The following is a 26,803-nucleotide window of genomic DNA, read 5'->3' as shown; positions in this document are numbered from 1 at the left end:
TTGAAATGAGATGATAATTCAATTTTAGTGGAGCTCTTGGATATCACACTCTTACTCCTGTGACTTTAACATCAAGCTGTACTACTTGTTTATTAATTGCACTTTTTTTTACTGTATGAGATGGAGAAGACGATGGAGGTTATGAGGATGTCTTGGATGCTCCAGTTGGTGGTATCACACCAACAGTTCCAAGTGGCACGAAGGAAGCCCAGCTAGCTAAACGCATCACCAAAGGAAAGAAAACACGAAGAATCCTTTCTAACAAACCACAAGATTTCCAGGTGATAGATATATTAAATGTTGCATGTTCCCTTTTCCTGCCTGGTGTGACACTACTCCTTTCACATGGCCTGAGTATAAGGTGATGTCAAATTGTACAAGCCTAATGCACAACAGAGACAATTATCATCCTCATTTGAAAGCCTGTATTTCAAAAGTATTCTTCAAATTTGCTTATTACAGAGATGTCCAATTTTGTGCAGTTCTGATTGAAATCTTGATGAAGCTTATTTATTTTTTAATTGTTAAGATTTCAAAATACAATAGCATCTTTAAAAAGAAATAGTAAAAGCAAGTAAAAAAAGATTACTGAAGTAATTATCCCCAACTAGTCTTGTAAAACTCAAGTAAAATTATACTTGCTATCATAATTAAGTTTGAAAAGTCTGTCCAGTCCATATATGCCGGCTACGTCAGATGTTATCTAAAATTTTTGGTGGTACAGTAAGAAATTGTTATCACCAGGATGACAGATAATATAGTGAATGAATTAACACAAATATTTGAACATATTTTTTTCAGATTCGTGTTAGAGTCATTGAAGGTCGTCAGTTGCCTGGAAATAACATAAAACCAGTAGTCAAAGTTCACGTTTGCGGTCAGACACACCGAACAAGAATCAAAAGAGGAAACAACCCATATTTTGATGAAGTGAGTGCTGTTAGAACACTGTAGCTGAAATGTTGATCCTATCAGATGTAGAAAAATAGTTATAATGTAATATTTAAGGATAATTATGGCTAATATGCATTTTGCAGTTCCCAGTCCCTTTCTTTACTTATTCACATCATTAAAGACATTTCTGTTGCTGGCAGTCTTAGCACATAAAGCTACCTAGAGGAAGTCAAGCTTCAGCTGGACATATGGAACAAGTTCATTGATACAACTGGCCATGTGACATAGTAATGACTTTGAATAGTTGTGTACAGTTTATAAAACCACAGAAAAAATAATTAGGAGTCATTTTGGACTTCTATGGTGTGTGCAGATGAGCTATCAGTGCAGTGCTCTGGGTCACACTGAATCTGGAAATGTCATTGCCTTGCTACCCATGATTTGTAAAATCACAACTAGATTTCTTTTTCTAGATAGGGGTCTGTACATCAGACACACTGAAATACAGGAGAGAATTCAAAGCCATATAAAGGACACAAAAATCCCATATCTGGAAGACTAATGTTGCAAAGCTTAAGCTTAATAGAGAATATACCAAGGTATAACTCATTGTCTGGACAGGTCTGAAAAATACAGAAGATTTTGGAACAGGGAGGCAAGCACGTTTAACACATGCAGGCAAAAACAAGGAAGTTATAAAACTTCGAGACTTGAACTAAGCAGTCAAGATTTATGAAGCAGTGGTAAAAAACAAGGAAGGGACAAATGCAGTTGCACCATGTATTGAGTCAATTCTCAGGCAGTCTCAGACCAGGCAAAAAATGGAGTAGGAGCGACCATGTTTGTGTACCTTCCCTTTTGTTGGATAAAGTACGGACTGGAGTACAGCTGGGCTCAAGACCTAACTTAGTGAGGCATATACTATTATAAAACAAAGAAGATAATAAATAGTATATTTATCTTCATGCTGTCAAGCTATCAGATTTATTCCTATGGCTTTGAATTTCAAAGATGTAAATAATTACAATCACTATCACCCCTAGCCTTAGACAAGACCTTTTTGACAGCTACAGCAGAGATGGCTAGACCAGGATTGAGTGAATTATGAACGAACAACTATAATTGCTGAAATTGTTCCCCTGAGGAAAATGTGAAGTGAAGGGCAAGGAGAAAGGCAGTGCTAAAGGTCTGCAGCACACCTGTGCATTCTGCATGCATTCAAATGGAAGCTGTGACTGTCTTTTGTCTATTCTGTACTAAGTTTATTTACTAAATTTAATTTTTTATTCTGCACTAAATAACCATATAATGTGTCCAGCAAGTAGACAGGATAAAAGTACTGTAACTAACATCCTTCACAAGCCTCTTAAAATAATGGTTTTGCATTTTCTTTTCAGAGAATTATGTGGTTTTCATTTTGAGACAGATTTTTTTTCTTTTACCTTAACAGATATTTTTCTACAATGTCCACATGACTCCTTTAGAGTTGCTTGATGAAACAGTTAGCATTCGGGTAAGAAAAATGGTGCATGTTCAAAAGGCTGCTGGATACATACAGCATTGTCTGTCCATTCCACTCTGATGTTTGGGAACATTTCTGTTTCATGCTTGTCTGTCTTTGTAGGTGTATGATTCTTATTCTCTACGAGCAGACTGTCTAATGGGAGAATTTAAGGTGGGTATGAAACAACTTCCATATCTCAATTAAATTAAATTAAATGGGAGAAATTTTTAAGTACTTGTATTAAATGTTTACATTTATACTACTCTAGAGTGTGGCAAAAGAATTATCAGATGATGTCTTGCTGCTCATGCTAGAGACCATTTGCTGAAAGCACTAGGAAAGAGTTTTCTTATTTGAGTAGATTATTGATAAATAAACTTTTATGTTTTATATACCAAGTTCACTAACTTGCATCCAAGAGAAAAAAAAATATTTACCAAAAGGTAAATTTTTTCCTCAAAAGGTATCAGGGTGATTGTTTGGTATGAGGTGGGGTTTGAAGAGGTAATTTTTTAGGTGGCTAATAGGCAGAACAGTCAAATGTATGGCAGCATAAAGATACACATTCTCAAGTGATGTGGAAAGGTGTTCCTTTGGTCGGAAGTTTGTTAAGTAAAAGAGATGGTGGCAAAGTCTCTTACTTAGTAATTTCTGTGGCTCTAATGATATTAGTGAGATTGTCTTTATTTGTATTTGTTATGGTCAATATCTGCCTGTTGAAGGTATTGCTAAAGCAATAGACAAAGAATTTAAATGGCAATTGTTATGGCTACTGGGATCCCCTGTTATAACATTTCCAATATCAGTGTTGGCTGTATTTTCTGTTTGCTTATTTTCTACTGCATAAATTCAGCTGTTCACAAAAATATGCAAGTGCGGAAGAGTGCTCTTTTCTAAATGAAACCGTTTCTGCAACAAAGCTGATTGCTTTTGCTTCTCACTGCTTATTATCTATGCAATTTCTAGTGATTCAGTCAGTGCTCTGCGGAGGATTGATCATACACTACGCAGGTGACAGCATGTCATTCAGCTGCTCTCTGTTCCTGCAGGCACATATTCTGGGAGAAAACCCCAAGGGTAATTCTCTCTAGAAAATCACCCTTTCCGACTTGAACTGTGAGGAATACTGGCCCCAATTGCCGTGAGCAAACATACCTTCCTGAACATGTTTGAAATCTGATGTAATGAGTACAGTCATGGTATATGTGCAATCTTGTTTAGATCTGACACGGGGAAAAATGCCCATCATCTTCATAAAAGAAAAAGGAGATTATTCATTAAAAATGAAGCTTTGTTGCTGGAGCTGGAGGATGAGTTGTTGAGCAGGAAATAGAAATGAGAGTTCTGAGAAGCCTGTCTGAACATAAAATAATGGAGGAACATAGGGAATTCAAGAAGCAGTAAGATAGCCCCATCTTCTGTCTCTGATACATGAAAAGGCTGAGGTCTGAGGAAAGAAGGAAGGACCTACAACTGTTAGTTGTAATCTATCTTCTATTGCATTTTCTTTCTTGGCTGCTGTATCCATTTGAAATCCCTCATTTTTCAGTGTAAGGCATTTTCTTTTTATCCTCCCAAGAATACGTTATGCAAACTGTATTTTCTTTGTGACAAGAGAACAATGTAGTAGTACTCATTAAAAACTTGAGGGGAGTTGCCCTAGCATTTTTCTGCTTTGTTATTTCTCCAGAGGTAATGCCTTTGATCTTTATTTCAGATTGACATTGGCTATGTCTATGATGAGCCTGGTAAGTAACAGTTACTCCAGAGCTTCTTTCCAAGCTTGAAATTTGAAGTTGAAATATTTCATTACATTTCTAAAGTAAAAGAATAAAGTTAATGGAGAGTTATTTGAGATTGCTGCTTTAAGTATTAACTTGAAAAAAAATTCAGTAAGATATAACTCTTTCAGTAGTTTCAATCTGAAGTACAAGCACCTAAAATTTGGTATTATTTTTGGTATCAAACACCTAAAATATGAAAATAATGCAAAAAGTATTTTATAATTATGTCCCTGAATTAGTATGCCACAACATTTTAACACCACTAGATTTCTTGTTTTGATTGGTGCTACTGAGACCTGTCTAGGACGGGAGAATTTTTAAAAATAACTAGTTTTAGGATAAAGCATGCTTTTGGAACAGTTGACTTGGGTTTTATAATCTCTGCCATTTTGTAATGGATATTACTGGAGGCGGGTGGTGCTGTCTGTTTTATTTTAGGCCATGCCGTCATGAGAAAGTGGCTTTTGCTGAGTGATCCTGAAGATACAAATTCAGGAGCTAAAGGCTATATGAAAGTCAGCATGTTTGTCCTGGGAACTGGAGATGAGCCACCAGTGAGTTTCATTTATATGTTTATCTTCCACTCTCCACCTCACAGATATTTATCCATGTCTCCCTGGCATTTTTTGAATACTGTATAATTCACCCTTTGAACAGTATTTAAAAGTAAGACAAGATTCACAAGTTGTTTCAAAGGCATCCAGTACTAAGTGGCTAACTCAAAGCTTATTTTGTTATCCTGTCCAATTAAGCAACCTCTGGACCAGCTCTGGCTGTGTTGATTTACCATTTGTAGATACTTCTTGATATCCCAGAGGTGTTAGCCTGGTGTTGCATGCAAGCTAATATGTAATTCTCCTTAGCATAGCTAATCAGGGTGAGCAACATACTGGTACTGGTTCCAGGACTAAGTCTGGAGTGTCTCCACTACTAGGTAATGTAGACAAGCCCATAGTGAAATCTGAGTACCAGAAAGCTCCAAATATTTGCCAGGTGAAAATCAGACCCTTCAATAATTACAAGTTAGGCACAAGTAATTTGATGCATATGAAAGCAGTAGGTAGTTTTAACAATCCAATCCTTAACTTTGTGCTGCCCTGTCAAAGTAAAAACAGGCAGTCTTTTCTGTGTGACAGTTTTCTTATTTGTCTGTTGTCTGTAGTTTAAGTTCTGCTGTTCTTCCTGCCTGAGATTTTTGCTTACTGCCACTTAGTTAAATAAAATATGGTCCCCAGAGCCATGGAAGATATCCTTCTTATTCCAAATTAACTCTTATTTTCTGCTATCCTCATGATTCTTGAAACCGAAAGGATATGTCTAGTTATTTGTGGTGAAATCTTTTCTTTCCTATTTATTTTTAAAGGACAAATCAGTAAGTTCTGGTCAATTATATCAGAGTTGTATGCATTTTCTAATTGCAGTAAGATGCCTTACCACAATGTTCATCTTGAGATGAGTATGAAATTGCATGAAGTTGACATTGTACAAGTGCCAAAATCATCACTATATGATGATGTTTTAAAAAGTATGATTATAATGGGCTCCTGCAATTGAGTACTTTAGAGATAAAAATGTACCTAAAATAGTTTCGGTTGAATTAATTTTTGTGGCTTGATAACTGGAAAAAATCTCATTTTTTATAATGAAACTGAAAACAGTCTTCTATCTGAAGAGTATTGTGGGCACCAGTTTAACTAATTACCTTAATTCTGTACAGTGCTTTGTCTTCATTATATACAAGACACTATGTATCACTGTATGTCCCAACAGGTTGAAAAAAGGGAAAGAGATAATGAAAGCGATGATGTGGAGAGCAATCTGTTATTACCTGCTGGAATTGCACTTCGATGGGTCACTTTCCTTCTCAAAATCTACAGAGCTGAGGACATTCCACAAAGTATGTAGCTTCTTCCTACTTGCCCATCAGTGTATTTGATTACCATTAGAAATATTTGTATTAGCTGTTCAGAAACATTCCTTGAACATAAAACATCTTTAGTGTTTTACATTGTTCTGTGCATGCTTAGCTCAAGTATACAGTGCATGCGTTAACTTCCTGTTGATCCCAATCCCTGCCCACTTTCAAGAGGTTACCAGACAGCTGGTTCCCTGCAGCCTTCTTTTCCAAGGCCATTCAGATCCTAGTAGATCCTGCTGTAGTACTGCTGATGGCCCCCTGCACCCTCCTCTTCCCCGCAATCCATTAATTCTTTTTCATAGGTGCTCAAAGCTGCAGCTATTTTGCAATGAGGGAAAGGCCAGAGGGCTGTTGAAATCAGTCAGCTGCTCTTGAGTGGCCAAAGGAGATGAGTAACTAGGGACTGACTCTATCTCAGAAAGCTGCATACAGATTGTGGGCTGTAAGTTGAGAGTCATAAACTTAAATAAACAGCCTTAGAGGGCCGGGGAACTTGTAAGCAGTTTCACCTTAATTTGTTTAGTGAGATTTTACTTGTGTCAACCCTATATTGCTGAGACAAAGACTGTTTCTCTCATTATATGCCATATGTGTTTTCTGAGAGAATATAGGCATCTTTTTGTCTCTTCTTTGTGTAATTTCTCACATATATCTGTGACAACAAATGACAGTGTCTACAGATACATGCATTATGTTTTTCAAATACAATTATACCTCTAAATTCAGGAGCACATTATCACTGTTTCAAAAAATGTATGTTCTTGAAATTGGTCCTAAGGCTAAATTTTCCGTTTTTACCAGCAACGCTGGTCAGAATTTTGTGTATCAGATTAGATTTTGCCCTACCTAAATCTGCAAGCTTGTTTCTTTCAGTGGGATTGCTATGGGCAAATTATTAATTAGGCTATATAAATAAAATAAAAATGCATAAACCTTAATTTCTTCTTTGACAACTCTCCAGTGGATGATGCTTTTGCACAGACTGTTAAGGAAATATTTGGAGGAGAAGCAGACAAGAAAAACCTGGTAGATCCATTTGTAGAAGTTTCTTTTGCTGGGAAAAAGGTAATTTATCAACTATCTGAATCTTTGCGTTCTAACTGTAGTCCTGAGAACAGATTTCATATGCCAATATAAATTTTTAAGCTTACCGAAATTATGGCAATAAAAGAGCATTAGCCCTAAAGTTTGTAAAATGGGGACAAACTACAAGGAAAAGTAGAATGGGTGTAAAGCTGATGACTAATAGAAGGAACATAGAACTAAATGCTAGGAACTGATGCATGCCAGATTGCTTGCCAAGTGATTGTTCCTGATTGCTTTTTGTAACTGATAGTACAAATCTTTCTGGAAAGGTTAATAGCATTTGTGCATTTTATAATTAATGTGCTCCTTAGAATACCAAAATTGAGCTGAAGCATAATTGCACAACTTATCTTCATTGCTGGCCAATATTTTTTTTTTTTTTTTCATTTTTTTAAGAAGAAAAATGTCAATCCTTCTTTATGTTACATGGTCAGGTTGCCACACCCGGTAATGTATAGGACCTTCAGCAGACATGACTAGCAAACAATACAGGCTCTCCCATAGAATATATTCTTCATCTACTCTAAAATCTACATAAAGCTAGGTGAATCAAGTCTTTCCTTCATCTTGTTTCTCTGTTGTGATAAAAGAGATCAGTACTAATGTGAAAGTACATTAAATTTTAGCTAGTGCAAATAACAGGTAGGGTAACTCCAGTCTCAGATTTAAACACTGTTTCAAAATTTCCATTTCCCTCCAGTAGTCATTAATTTTGCATATGTGGATTGGTTTAGCCATACTTACCAATTGAAAACTAATAGCTCATTGCAGAATAAACCACTCAGGGTTCATCATTAACCACTACCCCTCATCTTACCAAATGAAATATGATTTATCCTAAATCATAGCTAGTATATGGGGGTTTGTCTGTTTTATCTTTGATATGCTGTATAATTGATTTCATTTTCCACAGGTTTGCACAAACATCATTGAGAAAAATGCTAATCCAGAGTGGAATCAAATTATTTATCTGCAAATCAAGGTCAGGTTGTTTTCTTGTTTCTGTAGAAAACAGGCATCGTTTTGGAACTCAGGACATTTCACATTGCAGAGATGAAATAAGTAATAGGTTATTTTATTTTAATTGCTATTTTTCAGTTTCCCTCAATGTGTGAGAAGATAAAACTTGCAGTTGTTGACTGGTGAGTTATGACTTTTAAACAAGGTACCAGACAAGGTAAATGATGTTAAGTGAAGTGTCTTTCTATAGATGTTAAATATTTTTACAGTCTGTGAGAGTATTTAAGCAAGTGTTTAAGTATCTTCCCTTATGGTTCCTTTATGAGAGACCTGATTAGAGTAACATGGAAGTATTGTTAATTTTGTGCAGTGAGCACTGAGTGCAATTGCTGTTCAGGTGATAGTGTAGAAGTCAGGTGACTTCTTTGTGATACAGCCCACTTTTGTAACTAGCCATTACCATCTGTGTTAGTAATATTAAAGCATTCCAAGTGATATAAAATGTATGTACACCATCGTGGAGTGCATTTAGTCACTGGTAGCTTGCTGTGTAGGATGACCAGCATTATATTTAAATAATTTTCTTCTTTTCTTTTTGTAGGGACCGTCTTACAAAAAATGATGTAGTGGGAACAACATATTTAAGTCTCTCAAAAATTGCTTCTTCTGGAGGAGAAGTTGAAGGTAATTGATGCAGCAGCATGTAACTGACTTCCCTTGTGTTACGAGGAACAGCAAAGATCAGTATTCTATGAAAGTGTATTTTCCTCTGGTTCCTCAATTTTGTGACAAGATTATCTGTTTCTGGAGTTTTCAAAACAATGCTTCTAGAAATACTGTAGGACTTTTCAAAGTAAAGTATTAAACTTTTAACGTTTAAACCACATCACCATGGAAATAGCAGTAACTAATTCAAAATTCGGTTTTATCCTATACAGATAAAGTTAATTAAATAGTTAAATTTGTGAGTACTTTCCCAATTTCAGAAAACTATGTGATACCACAATCTATCATGAGTAAGATATGCACATTTACTAAGATAGTTAATAGGACATTTAATTAAAAAACAATCCGGAGTCACTGTTTCAGAATCACTACTTCACTGGGCACTAGTAGACAACACTTCTTTTGTCACCCTTATAACTGTGTTTGTTCTTTCTCTGGGAAGATAACGTAAAAGCTGGGGAATGTTCCTGAGTAGTCAGCCTGCAGGAACTGTCTAGAATCACCTGGTCTTCTCCTCTGTGCTATGAAACTGCTTTCAGTTGCTGGGGGAAGTTGGATCAGTCTTTGCTCTGATCAGTAGCTATTAGAAATTATCACTGCATCTCACTGCATGAGTGCTCCAGATTACTATTTAGTAACCCTTATTTTAGTAGCTCCAATGAATGAAGATTGTAATTGCAATGCTGTGATCACAGACAATTAACTTTGTGTTTCAGTCAATATAGGTGACTGCATATGTAATTTCATAAAAATTGAAACCCAAAGCTGATTATAACTGCAAGAAGAAAAAATTAGTTAGGCAAGATATGAAGTTGCTAATATGTTGTTCCCATTAGAAAATACCCTTGTAATAAAACTCTTCTTTACAGTATTATAAGGAACATTTTTTGTGCCAAGATTTTGGGAAATATTTTAAAAAATCCTCTTGTGTTTATGTTTTAATGTAATATTGTGATTATTGATTATTTCTTTATTATCTATGTCTATAATCTTTTCTTTATAGCAAGATCATTCATGCAGTTGAGCCAGCTCCATGACAAGGATTATGTGTTAATTTGCCAGAAAAAAAAGGTTTATCTTTTTAATGAACATAGTATGTCATATTAGTTGTACATGCAGAATTGTAGAGTTTATGGCTAAACAGGCTTATTTATCTGACTATCTGCACTAGGTTGAAGGACACCAGCTCAGAACCATGTACACAACTGCCACAACAAGAATTACTATTTTTTCTGTTGTGTTTATGAAATCTATATGATATGTGCTTGTCTCAGGCAGACCAGTTTCCCCTTAAGTTGGTAGCTATGTCAGTTTAAAAACAAAATTAGTGGCTTCAATCCTGTAGTCACTTTAGCAAGTATTTATCTTATCAGATGGGACTGTATTTTCAGTCACATAACTTCAAGCTTATAACCCAGTCCTCTTAGAAGTACTGCTGTTGAAATAAGATTTTGTGCAAACATTCCTTTCATATATCCCACACACAACCAGAGGCAAAAGAAAGAGTAACAGAAAAAAACACGATGGGAAATCCCTTCAGCGCAGCTAAAGGGCTGGGCTGTTGGGGAGAATGCAGCTCTGGAGAGGTCGCTTGTACTACCCACATAAGTGTCTAACTTGAACTGCTGCCGAGTCGCAGCTCATTTGTACTTCAAATGCAGGCACTTAGTAACAGAGAAAATCTTACTTGGACTCCCTCCTGCGGTACTGACATTGGAGTAACTGTTTTCATGTAAAATCACAGATTTTCTTCCCTTGAGGCCAGTGCCATGCCTGAAGCCTGTTCTGGCTTCTGAAGGACTGGGGAACTGAACTAGTCTGTGGTCTTCAGGAAATGAAGATATATCCTAACGGGCCCTGAAATGTCATAGTTTTCTTAAATATTCTTAAGATTTTAAAATAAAATTTTATTTTGGGGGGAGGAGAACTATACAAAGCTGAAACAGAAGCATCAAAACAATATATTTTGTCAGCTATAGGCTTTTTTGTTTTTCTTTGGAATTTGTACAGGAGGAGTAATATTTTCATTTTTTTGATCAGGAAGCAAAATTCTAGCCCACATGAACTTTATTTTTTCTCAGGCCTTCAACTTGATTTTAAAGGCAGATTGCTTTATGATGTATTTGTTTTCAAAATGCTGTTGTGATTTGTCATGTAACTTCTTCTCTTTTCGTAATATAGAATTTTCATCTTTGGGAACAGGGTCTTCGTCATATGCAGGTTTATATCTTTGTCTGTTACTGATTTTGCTTTCCATTGCCCAAACTGAGAAGTATTGCCTAAGAAAACTAGTCATCCTAAAAATATTTTTAGTAAATACTTGTCTAAAAGACTTCACCCTTATGATTAAAGAGTATCAAACATGACTAACGGTATAAAACAGTTTTGGCACTGGAACTGATTTGAAGAGATTTCTGTTTGGCTGGTGCTTCAAGCCGTGTTTTATTGTTGAGCATGCAGTTGCTTCAGTTATAAAGTGCTTAGGCTAACAATGGCTTGCAATTTTTAACTTAGCTATGAGATTGCAACTCTGTTTGCAGCTGCAGAGCCCCACAGAAGTAAATAACTGCCTAAAATAATTAGTGGCTGTTTCGCTTATGCTTAGCTAGCTATATAAATAAAGTCTGAAAAATGAAATCTGATTCTGTTAAAAGATGGAGAGAGAGGTTTTTACATAACTGTCTAGGTTGCCATGCAGTTTTGAAAGACATTGTGGTAAATATTTATGTAGTGGGAGATAAACACAATTGGAATGCAGTTGAAAGGTAACAATCATTCATCCACACAAATACTTCATTTACTTCTTAATGAAGTAATATTAAGTTAAAGGCTGAAGTAATTTTTTGAATTGCTTTCTGTACTATCTGATCATCAGCCTTCTAAATGTAAACAACTGAATTTAAAACTTAAATACAAAAAATCTTTTTATTCCAGGTTTGTGAGGGGATTTTTGTTTGTTGTGGGGTTTGTTTCGTTGGTGTTTGGTTTTAGTTTTATATTCTGCTTCATTTATTAACATCAGTAAGTACTGAATGTATTAATTGAACACAAATCTGTAATTTAAATCCAGTCATATTGAGATCTGATGTGAGCAGTTCAGTGTTAGGATTTTTAAAAAGTTGGATGCTATTCCAACAGTGGTCTGAAATATTTTTCATTCAAATTTTTATCTGTTTCTGATTCAGAAGCAAGAATGTGAAGTTTCCCAATGTGAAACAGAGAACTGCAAATCTTTATTTTATATTTTGCAGATTTTTATGTGGCTTTGTGTTGACAGGAAATTACATCAAGACACCACATTCATTTTTATTATCTATTGTGTCACTCAGTAGTCACAGTGGCAAAGTCATACAAGGCCTAGCCCTTGGTTTTCTCTTTCTTATCTCAGCCATGTGATAAATGCACCATCTTTGTGCTGCGCATCAGTCAAAGTGAAATCTGTTGCAAGGTTTAGAACCCAATTCTCCTCTTATTTTAATACCACGATCATTTGTTCAACAACAAACACTGGGATAAAGAAGGAAGAGAATATAGAATCATTCCTGTTTGCTCAAAACTGTGCAGTATTTTTCTGCATGTGTGTTGCTTACCTTGTTCTAATTCTCTTTGGATTACTCATCAAATTTATCAATCAATCAATAGCCTTGGCATGTGTTTGCTTATTCCTGAAAGGACAGTCAACTCCATTAAGTATAGATCTTGTCTCTGAAAAAGAGCTTTTTAGAATTTCATTCATCTAATAAATTTACAAGACATGAATGCAAACACAAAAGGTAACAGTAATAATAGAACTAAGGCTTCCCTATATATTCTTCTGCTAAGAACCAGAACACTGTTCAAAAATACAAAGTTATGACATTAAGCGTTAGCAATGGAAATACTTTTTCAAGTTCTTAGATATCTTAATAGTAGCTCTGGTGTGCAGTTTTCTGGTTTAGCTATTAAAACTGACAAAAATATCTAAATCCTTATTATTTTTTTTTAACTAGATTAAGATATTGGGAAGTTTTAATTTGTTAGTGATGGAATTAGAACAGTATACAAATTAGGGTTTATTGTCATTGGAATTAACTGATTTTGGAGACTTACAGTCTTGTATGGATTTTACCTTACTGAAAAGGAAGAAAAAATGCACTGTAGCAGTTATGATTAGAGTTTGCAGTAGTCTGTGCTTTACCCTGAAGTATAACCACAGATAAAGTATATGCAAAATTAGAATAGTAGGAATAACGGTGCTGAACCACAGGGGTTTTTCTGCTGTGGTGTGCATCTTTTTGTAGCTGTTCAGCTGGAACAATGGCCTCTGCATTTAAATGGTTGCAAATGTTGTTTTACTCAGTTTCATTTATTTGTAGAAAATACGTTTTCTATTGACATAAGAGTGTATTATTTCACAGAAATGAAACTTGGTATTTGGAGTGGGGCAGAAGTTCTGCTTATTCTGTGGGGTTTTTACTGCATGAAGCAGTATCTTATAAGTATTGTACAATGAAGAAGGAGGTTAGGAACAAGTGCAGTCACTGGAATAATTACTTAAAATTCATACAATGAACCCAGGGAATAAAGTTTTCTTACTTTACTAATAACTAACTAATATCTAACATTTGTTTTATTGGGTTTGATAGTAATGTTAATTGTTTTTCTGTCTCTGAGTAATAACTAACAAAGAGGTGATGGTAATGTTTTCCGTTAGTAAACACTGGAGAAACTGAAGTTGGCTTTTTACCAACATTTGGGCCCTGTTACCTGAACTTTTATGGAAGTCCACGAGAATACACTGGATTCCCAGACCCATATGATGAATTAAACTTTGGGAAGGTCAGTTTTTTTATTCATTGTTTTTAATAAAAGAATAACTTCAATTGTTTGTAGTCAGTGGATTGCTTAATTTTAATGTGGTTTGTTTGTTTCACATTGCACTCCCTCTGGTGTTTCTTTTTGAATAATATTTTATATTTGTGTTTAATAAGTGTGATAGTATTTTCCATTCTTATCTGTTGTCATTGTCAAGGTTTTTCTGTGGGAGCAGCAATGGTTTTGCTGATTTTTCACTATGCGCGTCTCTACATGTATTTGCATATCTTATTTTCTTATTTGCATATATATATTTTTCACTTCTAGCATTAACTAAAGCAAACTGCTTTTTTCATTTGTTCAAACGCGTGTATCTGTGACTCTGCAGAAAGAGTATGCTACTTTAGGAGAAATATATAAAATTTCATTCAATGTGTGATTATGTTACAGGGAGAAGGAGTTGCTTATAGAGGGAGAATTCTGGTTGAACTATCTACAATACTTGAAAGCAAACCTGTCAATAAAAAGTTAGAGATGATTCCTAATGATGACTTACTGGTTGTTGAGGTAAATCCCTGTTTTATTGTCAGCGTTGGTAAGGGAGATGTGCCATGGCTAGTTATTTTTGAAGAACGATCTAACTAACTAAATTGGAACAATTGAGTTGAATCTCAGTATTAAGAGAGGTGGCTATTGATGGTGTGGCTACAAAAATGTCATACTTTTATAGCATTATATGTTAATTTGAAACATTTTTATAATGTTATATACCGTAATTTATTATAAACACATTATATATTTTGATCGCTTCTCAGAAACTAGTGAAAATATTTAAAATTATTATTTCCATTAAGAAATTGCTATTGTTTTCTAGAATTGTGGATCCCATTTGACAAATACTGAAAAACAACTAAAAAGTTTCTTCTTGTAGAAATACCAGCGCAGACGAAAGTTCTGCTTGGCTGCAGTGTTTCATTCTGCTACCATGCTGCAAGACACTGGTGAGCCCATCCAGTTTGAAGTGAGCATTGGGAACTATGGCAACAAGTTTGATACCACCTGTAAACCTTTGGCATCAACAACTCAGTACAGTCGTGCTGTTTTTGATGGTAAGGATGCTGCTGGTGTGGGGATAAAATAATGTAAAATTCTCTTTTTGAGGTGCTTTGGAATGACAGCCCTAACTGCACTAACAACTTATTGAAAACGAGACAGAAAAGAAATGTGTGGCTCTTCACAGCTGTTGAGATGAAGTTACATATGTGGAATACATGTTGTAAAGTCTGCTGAGGTTATTAAAGAAATGTTGATAGAATTCAGGGAATCTTTTGACCATGTACTAGGTATGCACAGGAAAATTGGCAAGAAAAAATCACATTATTTTACAAGTATCTGAAAACCAGAGATGAAATAGGAAAAATGCCCTTGAATATTCCAATTTAGAACAAAATAAAAACTTGTTTTTAAACCAGGCAGTCTAGAAGAAAACAACCTGGCTAGATCACAGGAAAATATATTTTGGCTATAACCTTTTTTTATAAACTGCAAACAGTAGGAGTACTTTTTTTTCTGTGTATTAAATGAAGTAATCAGGTTTGTTCTGGAAAATAATTATTTGAATATTTTATCTCAGAGTTACTGATGTAGATAAAACAATATAAGTGTAAGTTATGGAAAAGAATAATTAACATGTTAGCGGATGACTTCTTGAAAAAAATCCATTATATTTTAAAACAATATGAAGTAAACGTTTACCATCCAACAGACACTACAGTGAATTTAATGAATTGTAGTACATAAATGAAATAAATATACCAGTTTATGCAGTGTACAGTATGTATTCCTGCCATGAATTCTAACTCTAACATACAAATATTTTACACTAGGTAATTATTACTACTACTTGCCATGGGCAAACACAAAGCCAGTTGTAACACTGACTTCCTTTTGGGAGGACATAAGTCATAGATTAGACCCTGTGAATGTAATCCTAAAGATGGTTGAAAGACTGGTAAGGCACTTAAAATCTTTCATTTGTTGATATGCTTTTCATTTTCACTTTTTCTCATTTAGAGGTATAATAAAAAAGGGACATTTGGCGCAAATTATGGAACAATTTTCTGACACTTTTCCCTCCTTTTTTCCTATTCAAAAATAAACATAGCACATGGTAACAAATAGCACTGCTAATCTTAGGTCTGTATTCTGGCAAGGCCCAACACACTCCTGCTTGAATCTGCAGGGAATTCCCAGAGGAAGGAGGAGTCCTTGGTGTTGGTTAAGGGCATGTTAAGTCTGTAGAACTGTTATTTGCTTCGGAAGTTTGGTGCAATATCATGTATTGTTAACTACAGGGAGAGAGAACATAGGAATAGTCCTGTTAAATATTAAGCAAGGTTGAACATGTGAGGTTTTTTTTAATTTGGGCTTTATACATGCAAATAGCATGCAAGTTTTGGAACTCATATTGACCATATATAAACCACCATGGAAGTTTAAAAGTGCAAATCCTTTTCTTTTAAATTCCTCAGCAATCCAACTTAACCACCTTAAAATCAGGAATGCAGGCTAAAATTTCTGAAAACCGATTAGCTGAGATGTGGTTGAAGCTGATTGATGAACTTACAGAAGATATAAGGTAAAAGTACCTTTTTTATCTCTTGCATTATCATTCTAGGCCTGCTCAGAATCTTTGCTATTGCCTTTGCTAAGTCCGAAAACAAATTCTAAGGGCCATAAAACTGATTACCCCTGTGAACTGACCTGAGATCTGGAATTCCAAAAGTCTCTGAAAGTAGTAAAACAGTATGGATTTGCCAGTGAAGTTATCCATCTAGTTTTGTAATTCTCCTTTATCTTAGTCACCAACAGTAATAAAACAGCATCTCTTGAAAAAAATGTAAGGCGGAACTGTTCTGAAAATGTGAAATTGTGCATCTCTGCTGCCTTTTTATCCTTTTACCTTCTTTAGAATTCCTCACATACCTTTTGTTTACCCATGTTTCAAGGTTATTTCTGGAACAGAAGGCGTAAGAAATTCCGTGATTTACTGTTAAGCCCAGAATAAACAATTTGAAAGCTCTTTAGAGCTTAAGGGCTATAAAGATAATATTTTTGAATAAACCTTTAGTCAACATGTCTGTACGTATTGGAGTATTCAGAGAATGTAACAGGAGTCAGCACTTAGGGTTTTGAAGGAGAATAAATTCTAAACAGAAAGGAAGGGACTGTATGTGAAAGAGACGTTAATAGGAGAAATTGAGATCTGAAGAGATACTTGAAATACATTAAACAAGTGGGTGATCAAACAGCACAGGAAAAGGAAAGGGAAAATTCCATTAGAGGAAATAACAAATGGGGCCAATATAAAAGTGATCAGAGGAAGAAGCAAACAGTGGAGATCAGTAAATACTAGCAAGGAATTATATGATAGAAAGCTTATGTCAAAATATAAACCAGTAACTTTATAGAATACCTGCTGTGACATGGAAGAAAGCAGAGACAAAGAACTGTCATCAGGAAAGTAAAATGTGAACAGCAGACTTGTCACATGGAGCCATCTAGTGAGCGTAGGAACTTCAGGTTTTAGATCAGTTATGTCAGCCTGCCCTCCTGACACACATCTGCACTGTTATTAATTCAATCCATTATTATAAAATTTCTTATCACTCAACAATTGTGGAGCAATAATACCAACATATATCAACCAAATGAGCTTCCTGTTGTTCATATGATACAATGATCTTTATTTTTTTTTTCAGCAAACTCATGAGAACTGTGTCAAAGACATAATTCTTTCTGTTAAATTCATAGAACAAATCTTGCCATGCTAAAGTGTAAATGAGTTAGGAGTTTGAAGGAGTTTTCAGTGCAGTATTTAAACCTAAAATTAGGTGGTTTTCTGGAAGTTCTAATCTGGTACGTTTGATTCATGTGTAAGGAATTGCACCCAGGGCAGGCAGGACTTGCAATCAGATTAGTAAAGCTAGAGTGGAAGGCACAATAGTCAGTGTCAAGGTTTTGCAGAATCAAAACCCTTAGGAGTGCATGGCTTGTCATTAAAAATGTGTCAGAGAAGAGTTAGTCTTTGCAAACTTGGCAGTGTTTTGAGAATTTTTTTTGAAGTATCATATTAAAGACCTCTTAATGGACTCTGTTAAGGGGATATAGTCATTGGTCTTTGAAAAGCTGCCTTTTCCTCACACCTCCACCAACTCAAAAAAGCTCATTTTTCCTGGGCTTTACTGTAATGCTATAGGATTTCTTAGTTCCATTGAATAGGCACTCTGCCTTCTGGTGACTCAGAAGTTCCATGTGGTGGATTGTTTTTTCAGAGTTCTTTGATGTTCCCTTGCCAGAGAGTTAGAAAACTCTAGTCATGGACACAAGCTGTATTTGTGTGTCAAGGTTCTGAGAATTTCAGTTTCCAGTGAAGGAAAAGAACCTAATCTTGGTCTGAAGGCACTGATTTCATCTTTGAGTTGTATGTTCTGAGACAATGATTTTCTAATTTCAGTGTACAGGGAAATAGATTTTGCTTGGTTTGTTTAGCAGTAATTAGATTAAAGCATACACCTTGAGCAGTTCTCCATTGGTGCTTGTTATTTAAGCACAGCATTTCCTTTGCTTACTGTAAACACTTTGTTGGGTGGAAGTCTCTGCAGAAATAGATGCTATATCACTATTCCAGTGTTTTTTAATCATGGGAAATAATAGCACTCAATCTGTTGCTACTGTATGCATGTCTGCATTTAGTGTGTGGGTAAATAAAATTAATTAAATAAATAAAAACTTAGATTATTAACAATAATAAATATTCTCTTTTCAGTAAACCATTTCCCCTCATAGAAGGCAAATCTAATGTTACAGTCCTTGACACTCAGATAGAAAAACTGCGCCTCAAGTCTCTCAGACAGATTGGAGAAGCAGCAGCAAGGATGAGAAATGAAGCTACTGATGTGAAAGCCACTCTGACAGAAATCGAGGATTGGTTGGATAAATTACTGCAACTGAGTGAAGAGGTCAGTACCATACAATACCAGTGATTCGGTTAGTTTAGGAATAGCTGTCTAACACAAACTGGTGGAATGTTCGCTGCTGATTAAGCAACATCCATTCTCCTTAGTAATATCAGGTGCAGTGAAAGTAAACATGTTCCCCTCTGTAATTAGGATTTACTTAAATATAACTTTCTAGTTTGTTAGCTGTCTTTACTGAGAACGCACATTTGGAAATAACCACTCTGGGATTTGTAGAATAGGCTATTGTTTTTCAAGTGACAGTATTTTGTCCTTCCCTTTCTTCCAGAATTGCAAGTCACATTGCTGGTTCAGGGACTGCAGGATATATGTTGTACTTCCACAGCTTGTTAGCCTCAGTAATAAACTTCTAACAGAGTTAAATCTGTTTGCTTGTGTGTTTTTTAAATTTTCAGCAGCATCTTAAGTTTTCATCTTGATTATCTTGTAATTGGTTTTCACAGCATTGTGGAAATGTTTTCATTTTTATTTGTCACTTCTGCTTTGAAAAGTCACTGATTTAAAAAAGATAAAAAGAGCAGTTAATACGGCAGACTCGCAGCTAGCATGCCAAAGTGTGCAAAAAGCTGCCAAAAGACAGCAGGCTGTTTCTATCTTTGCTAAAAGTCTTACGATGATCTACCCTTAATGTGGAAGGCATTACAAGCACTTAAATATGTAGCTGGTCAATTCAAAGCATTAGCATTTGGGATCAGTCACTAGAGTCGCAATAAAGGAACTGAGATACAAAACATCTTTAGAAAAACTTGCAAAAAAATATAAGAACTGGGTTGTTTTTTTTTAATAAAACTTATTTGATCTCCAACAATCTCAATGTTATTTTTAATGGTTGTTTCAGAATTATATATTGTGTTACTTGCAAAGTAAAACACTTCCCTCTCTCATAAATTCATGTTAATTATTGATTCAAAGTGATAAATCCTTTGACATAAAACCTAATTTATGTTTCTGTTGTTTAAGCATTAGTTTAACATTCTATTAATTACTGTTCTTAACTTTTCCCCACAAATAATCCATAGCCACAGAACAGTATGCCTGATGTAATCATATGGATGATCCGAGGGGAGAAAAGACTGGCTTATGCTCGTGTTCCTGCACACCAAGTGCTGTATTCCACAACAAGCCCCGAATCATCTGGTAAATATTGTGGAAAGACCCAAACAATCTTCTTAAAGGTACTCTTCTCCCACCTCATCCCCCACCTTAAAAAATAATTAACTCCCTAAACTGTGATGCCTTCTGACATGAGCATGAAACAAAGTATGAACAATGAGGTGTCAAATCGGAGCACAGATTAAAAGCCAACTGCTTATAGCTTCTTCAAAATATCACAGAAACTGTAATGTAAAGTTCATCATAAGCCAGCATCAGCCCCCAACTATGAGGCTTTTCTGAAAGAGCTCAAAATTGTGATAAGGCTTTCAACGTGTTACTGGGGTTGGATGTGAACGGAGACTTTCAGAGGGAATACTTAGTGTAAGTCAGAGGAGTTCCAAAAACCTGTTCAAAGTTTTGGATGTTTTTATGCAAGTAGTAAAGAGCATATACCCAGAAGTTCCCTAGTATGTATCCATGCTTTGATTCTTACTCTTGAATAGGAATGCCTTTCTCTAGTTAAGTTTATATTGTCTTTAATTGAAATAAATTTAACCAGAAAAAGGCAATCTGATTGTAGAAAAATAGCATTTACAGAGTTTGTCAAAGTACTAGTAGACAAGCCTATATCTCATGTTCCTGTGCCAGCCCCCTTCTGAAGCATGTTACAATGTGTTGCTTCTACACTGAGTGAACCAGTCAGAAAAACCTCTGCATTTCCAGAGTCTTCTGACGAGAAACACTAACATCAACATTGAAGTTTTAAGTTATTGTCATAATTAAAAACTCATTGCTAGATGAGACTTAAGGGAGAATATAGAGGAACAGGGATGATACTACTGTTACTGTGTGTGTTTTTTACATGCCCTAGGCAGGTACCATTTAAAGAATGTTTCCTTCCTGAACTATTTATTACTGGCTTTTGAGGAAATGCAGGACAGGAACAGACAAATCATATATTATTACTCATACCTCTGTGTTACTGTGTATAATATACTGTGTATATTTTACTGAAAGCTACAATACCTGCATAACATAACAAAGAACATTTTTGTTCGTGTGCCAGTACCCACAGGACAAGACAAAAGATGTTAAAATGCCTGTGGAGCTGCGAATTAACATTTGGCTTGGTCTCAGTGCAGATGAAAAGAAGTTCAATAGCTTTGCAGAGGGAACGTTCAGTGTTTTTGCAGAAATGGTATGTCCATCATTGTTTTCTTTAAACTTGGGTGTGAGTGTTAGGAATTCAATGAAATTGGGCTCTTCTGGATTTTTCTTTCTTGCATGCCGGACAGAAAGGGAGAGTAGTATTGATTATACTGAAACAAGTAGACCCCGTTCAAGGCAATTAATGATCAAGTCCATTGTGCCTACCAGATGAAGTTCAGCAGACCAGGTTCTGAACTTGTTTATCAGGTAAAAATCTGGCTAATGCCAGTGATTTCAAATACATTTAGTTTAGATTTTATCAGCGTAATTAAGATTGGGATCTAGACCATTATGTTTTGGCATGTGAATAACCCGTTTTTTTAAATTGCTTTTTCACTTGTACAAATGATACTTGGATACAAGTGGTTTTGCTTAATAATGGGTCTTTTGTAGCAGTAGAAAATTTATTGTTAGAGGAAAAACTGGTGAAAACCAATAGATTTTGCTGAAAAAAGGCTACAAAACGAGAACATTTCAATGGTAAAAGTTAACAAATCTAGAATAAAAATGCTTGAAATAGTCCCGCAACATATAATAGAGATTTTTAATAATAACGGTAAGCAGCGGGTGTCTTTTATATACCACATCACCTAATGGTGCAAATAATCCAATGTCTGATAACAGCTACTGAAACAAGACATTTTTACAGAGGCTTGTGTCACCATTGCACCTATGATTAAATATTCAGTAGTGCTGTAGTAAGTCACTTAAAGTAGTCAATGGGTGTTTAAAGACATTATTTAAGTATAAAGTTGAAGAGCTTATTGAATATCTCTTTTTTGCTCTTCATACAGCAATCCAACAATTTTACACTTTTAAGATTCAGGTGGACAGGGTGCTGAGCCATCTGGTCTAGACTGTACTTCTGCCCAGGAAGGTTGGACCAGATGATCCAACCTGGTATTCTTTGATTCTATGAAGAGCAGAAAACTCAAGAACATCCTAAACAATGCATAATTGCAGTGGCATGAAGGGAAATATACCACATAAACTGGGCTGACATCAGAATCACGCCCCTGGGAGCTTCCATGATAAGACTGTAATTCAGTTTTACATGTTACAAAAGATTATGAATAGGAAGAGATTTGAGATGGGAATAATGAGAGGATCATGCATTTAGGGAACAGAAGAAACTTGTTTGAATAATGTAATGGAATTTTATTTAAGGAAGACGTAATTTGCAGGGATTTTGACTGTGGTTGTGGAGAGGCATTAAATTGAGAACATAATTTAGTTTAGCAGTGAAATCATTGTTTACCAGGCAGCATAGAATAAAATGAAAGACTACTATTAATGATGACAATGCAGAGTAATGTGGGAAGGGAGTACTTAATTTCAGAGAAATTAAGCATATAGTAGAATCTTTCTGTTGCAACATTTACATAAATATATATTTTCTTTTTTCCTCCTAAAAGCTTTTTATTATTCCTAAAGTATTTTTTTTTTCTTTTTTTCTCAAACAGTATGAAAATCAGGCTCTTCTATTTGGAAAGTGGGGCACCTCAGGACTTGTTGGTCGCCACAAGTTTTCTGACGTCACAGGAAAAATCAAACTGAAAAGAGAGTATTTTCTACCCCCAAAGGGCTGGGAGTGGGAAGGAGAATGGATGGTTGATCCTGAAAGAAGGTCAGATTTTTTTAGTTTTATGCAGGCAGCAATAAAGGAGTTTAATCTCAGACTGTAGAGTGAAAGCTCCTCTCTGTTTTCTTGGCTGAGAAACGTTTTTAAACTGGACAGCAAAAGCCAGACAATATTCAAAGTTGGTTAATAACACTAAAATTAACATTACCTTTTTTAAAAAGTAGAATAAAGCGTGCAAGTTTCCAGTTTAAAAGTCCCCATGTAATGATGGGTTTATATTCTCTGTGTCTCAGTGCCTCATCTTTGAAAAAAGGATAATAATAGTTTTCCTTTCCTAGAAAGCTACTGTGAGGATCACTTCTGTCTATGTCAGGTTCTCACACCCTGCTGTGATGGTTTCAGAAAAGACCCTTGGACAGGTAGTTCTTCCACAGATAGAAACTTAACCCTGATATCCAGTATAAATCTGCACTTCCTGTTGTATCAACACCATTACAGCATTGGCGTGGTGATTTGCATACAGTGGATATTTTTTTGCGTGTTTATTTCACTAAATGTTGAGAAGTTCCATTGAGTTTATTAAAACAACCGTCACAGGTTATTTCAAGGCTGGGCTTGTTTTCAGAGCCTAAGGCTGTGCTGTCACGTTGTGGTGGTGTATGGCAAACCGAATTCAGGAGGTGTCAATCCTCCCTCAGCTCTAGCAGGTTCAGACTCGCTCTGTCAGAGGTTTTCAATTCCTGAGTTGTGCCAGGTCAGATATTTGTGTTGCCAGGCTTTAAACCAGACTGTGTACATTATTTTTTCATAAACAAAAGCCAGCATGAGAAAGAAATATTTTTTTTCTTAAAATAAAAGGTTCAGCCCACTTTAAGTTCTTGTGTTCTGATGGTAAAAACAAAAATGCAGGACTGTGGCTATAGAAAAATTGTGCATGAAAAATACGTGCTATTATTGGATCCATTTTTAAATCGCATCAGTTTATAGGTATGGATGGATAGACTTATTTCAATATTCAATGAATGGGTTTTGTTTCAGTTAATAATCTGACATGAAGAAAAGCAACAATAGACATGGAGATATTTTCTCAGACAATGGAAAAAACTACTGTTAAAATGCATAAGCAGTTTGTGCCTTGCACCCACTTTTATTGGAAACTAATCTGCATGGCTTTATTTGACCAGCAGGTGGCGTTTTAGAACATACTTTAGCACTTTGCATCACAGTTAATCACAAGTGGAAATCAAGGTTATTTTCGCTGATTTAATGTTCTCTTATTATTTTTATTTTACTTGCAAGTTAGAAGAATATTAGCAAACTGATTATTTGCCTTGTCAAAAGCATAAATGAGAACAAAATTAAATATATTGCCAAATTTTATTGCATGGGTAGATGTATAAAAATTAGAGGTGCATATAACTATTATGGGCAGTCTGGGTTTTTCTACACGTAACTATATGATGTTTTTTCTTTTAATAAGATGGAGTGTCGAAGGCAGATCCTGAATAACACAGCAGTTAAAACCCTCCTGTTAGTCATGCATTCCTTCTGTTGCTCACTACTACTGGAGTTGCTTCAGTTTTAGGAAGACATTGTAAAGAAATAAGTAGCCTTCATGTAGATGAGGGCTACATTGCACTCTGTTAATAAAAAGAAATTCACGAAGATGTACAATCCAGGATTCCAGTGCATGTGCACATTCTCTGTACATTGTTTCTATATATTCTCTGTAGCTAACTAAAATATATTTTGTTTAATATTATATTTGCTTTGGTCTTGCAGTTTGTTGACTGAAGCTGATGCTGGTCATACTGAATTCACTGATGAAGTTTATGAAAATGAGAGTCGCTATCCTGGAGGGGAATGGAAAGCAGCTGAAGACAGTTACACAGATGTGGTAAGACTTGTATTTTTCACTGGATAAGTAAAGGTTTAAGAAAATAAATTATAGGATTTGCTACACAGTGTATTTCATCTGTTAATGCACAGAACTGTTATGTTTTCCTTACATAAAAGAACGGAGAAAAAGCTCCACAACCACGTGAGTTCACTTGTCCTCTTGGATGGATGTGGGAAGATGATGCTTGGAAATCCGATTTAAATAGAGCGGTGGATGAGCATGGTAAGATTTACTGTTTATCTGCTGATTATTAGGACGATTTGTCATAGTCGATACTGAAGGACGACACGTCAAGACTTGTGAGCAGAATAGTGATTGCCCTATGGAATAATGTCAAGGAAGTATTTGGATAACAGTTGCTTAAGAAATCAGGTAAAATGACCTTGAGAAAGTGTTCACTATCTGCATCTGTTTCTGTTTCAATTGTAATCACTCTTCAATCAAACTCACTGTTCTCACTGATCCTTTCTTGGATCAAAATAGTATTTTGAACAGTATTTGTAATAAATGCATTTGTAAGTGCCTGCTAGAGAGCGAATCACATAATCTAAGAACCTGTAGATTAGTCTTAATTGCAGCAGCAGATTGAGCCAAAAGTTTTGGCAAATTTAACAAAATGAAGGCTAATTGAAACAACAATCTACTAACGTGAGAGGTTCCAGTTGAGAAAACTGTGTGCTTGGAAATGGAACTCATCCTTGTTTGAAATAAATTTCCAGAACATTCTTCCCAAGTTGAATGTTAATGCATCCAATGGTTAGGATTGTAAGATATGGATTAGTGACAGTGAGGTTTTTTTTTTAAAGAAGTCAGAAGCTTAAGTTGAGACATGAAGCCTCTGTAATTGCACCACAAATCTGCAGCAAAGCCAGTTTTGGATCTATCTGGTAATTTAACTGGAGCCTTTAGCCAGGGGACGAGTCACCAAGCAATGCTGAGGTGAATCAGGAGGTCTGGGGACCAAAGGAACTCAGGAACCTGTTTGTGTTGGTCACACAAGTGTGTGAAGGATTCCTGTACTGTTGAGAGCAGAGTAACTGCCTGAATTTGTGTGGGAAAGGAGCTGTGCAAGACTGATCACGATGAAATCTTAACAGTGTGAAACTGATTATTAGGCAATTCTGTGAAGAATCTGATGCTTCTAAACAGAGTTTTTCAGATTAGATGTACTACCAACCTGACCAGGTTAAAAAATCCTAAGTGCAAAGAGCCACCATTTTTCTTGGAGTTGCTTTGACTTTTATATGCCTTTTACTTACACTAAATTAAAATTGTTACCAGCTTAGAAAGTTGTGATCTAAACAACCTCATAAGACAATAATTTGGATTCTACAGCAATAGGAAAAAGCACTCAATCCCTCCTAGCAAAGTATTTACAGGACATTGATTTGATGGTTCGAAAACAAAATGCATAGTAAAAGCAAAAGGGAAGGTCAGAGAAGACTTCAGTAAGCCCAGAATTTTGCAAAACTATCAATTTTAATTTGTTCTAAAACATATAAAACCTCTCAAATAGTTATTGCTTTTAAATATAAGTGAAATAAATAGCTATTCGAGCAGAACAAAAATGTAATCTTAAAGAGTACTGATGTCTGTCTTAACTGGAACCTCTGGTAGGAGTCTGCAGTAACTTTTTAATAAGAGATAAATCTAAATAAAAACCTGAGTCCTAGATAGCTGACAACTGAATTATAATTTGTAGTGCCAAAATACAGTAACAAGTTTACCAATTCTTAAGGTTTTATGTTCAGAGTTCAAGTAGTAGGTGTTCCTTTTAAAGCCAAGCTGCTGGAGTTGCAAGAGTACACAGGACATTCCACTCTTATTAAAAATGAAGGATGAGTTTTCCTGTGGTGAAGTATGAAATGTGATATCAATATACTTAGCATTTGAAAAAAACAAGAATGCAAAGAAAATAACTTAAAATGTATATATTTTAATGTTGAGATTGTTATTGTCATATATAGTATAACATAGCATCATCACAAATGTGATCAGTTGCCCCCTTGCTATTGGGCATTTAGGGTCTGCAATATCAAATAGTCTTGTGACTAAAGCTTCATCCTCTGTAGGTACAATAACTTTATTTCCTGTGGTTTTCTTCTCTGTATCTTGTGTTTCTGGAAATATACCAACCAATCCATTCTGTTTTAGGATGGGAATATGGAATTACAATTCCTCCAGACACTAAACCAAAGTCATGGGTTGCTGCAGAGAAAATGTATCATACACATCGACGACGAAGACTGGTGCGGAAACGTAAGAGGGATCCAGCTCAAGTCGTAACAGCAGAAAGGGTGAGCAGAAGAGAG

General features: G+C 35.5%; 1 protein-coding gene across 8 annotated transcripts in view; it reads left to right on the top strand.

Annotated features, from left to right (window-relative positions):
• Positions 1-26,803, top strand: part of MYOF (myoferlin) — a 70,692-nt gene that overhangs the window by 20,821 nt on the left and 23,068 nt on the right. For 5 of the 8 annotated variants that reach the window (XR_010473485.1, XM_065067284.1, XM_065067283.1 and 2 more), the window contains exons 6-29: positions 121-281; positions 802-930; positions 2,345-2,407; positions 2,519-2,569; positions 4,116-4,146; positions 4,621-4,736; positions 5,953-6,079; positions 7,062-7,165; positions 8,100-8,168; positions 8,285-8,328; positions 8,748-8,830; positions 11,054-11,092; positions 13,566-13,690; positions 14,117-14,233; positions 14,598-14,775; positions 15,553-15,677; positions 16,198-16,304; positions 18,495-18,687; positions 19,725-19,880; positions 20,867-20,998; positions 22,473-22,636; positions 24,374-24,488; positions 24,608-24,713; positions 26,646-26,788. Coding sequence is in view for 7 of the 8 variants with exons in the window: in XM_065067284.1 (XP_064923356.1) it covers positions 121-281; positions 802-930; positions 2,345-2,407; positions 2,519-2,569; positions 4,116-4,146; positions 4,621-4,736; positions 5,953-6,079; positions 7,062-7,165; positions 8,100-8,168; positions 8,285-8,328; positions 8,748-8,830; positions 11,054-11,092; positions 13,566-13,690; positions 14,117-14,233; positions 14,598-14,775; positions 15,553-15,677; positions 16,198-16,304; positions 18,495-18,687; positions 19,725-19,880; positions 20,867-20,998; positions 22,473-22,636; positions 24,374-24,488; positions 24,608-24,713; positions 26,646-26,788 (2,678 nt within the window). In the remaining variant the exon portion in view is untranslated. The remainder of the gene's footprint in view (positions 1-120; positions 282-801; positions 931-2,344; positions 2,408-2,518; positions 2,570-4,115; positions 4,147-4,620; positions 4,737-5,952; positions 6,080-7,061; positions 7,166-8,099; positions 8,169-8,284; positions 8,329-8,747; positions 8,831-11,053; positions 11,093-13,565; positions 13,691-14,116; positions 14,234-14,597; positions 14,776-15,552; positions 15,678-16,197; positions 16,305-18,494; positions 18,688-19,724; positions 19,881-20,866; positions 20,999-22,472; positions 22,637-24,373; positions 24,489-24,607; positions 24,714-26,645; positions 26,789-26,803) is intronic. The other 3 variants (XM_065067287.1, XM_065067285.1, XM_065067282.1) reach the window with 1 other exon arrangement.

This window comes from Columba livia, chromosome 6 (genome assembly GCF_036013475.1).
Source record: "Columba livia isolate bColLiv1 breed racing homer chromosome 6, bColLiv1.pat.W.v2, whole genome shotgun sequence".
Taxonomy (NCBI): Eukaryota; Metazoa; Chordata; class Aves; order Columbiformes; family Columbidae; genus Columba; species Columba livia.
Note: the sequence above shows the minus strand (reverse complement) of the source record. Positions and strands in the feature narration are given on the sequence as shown.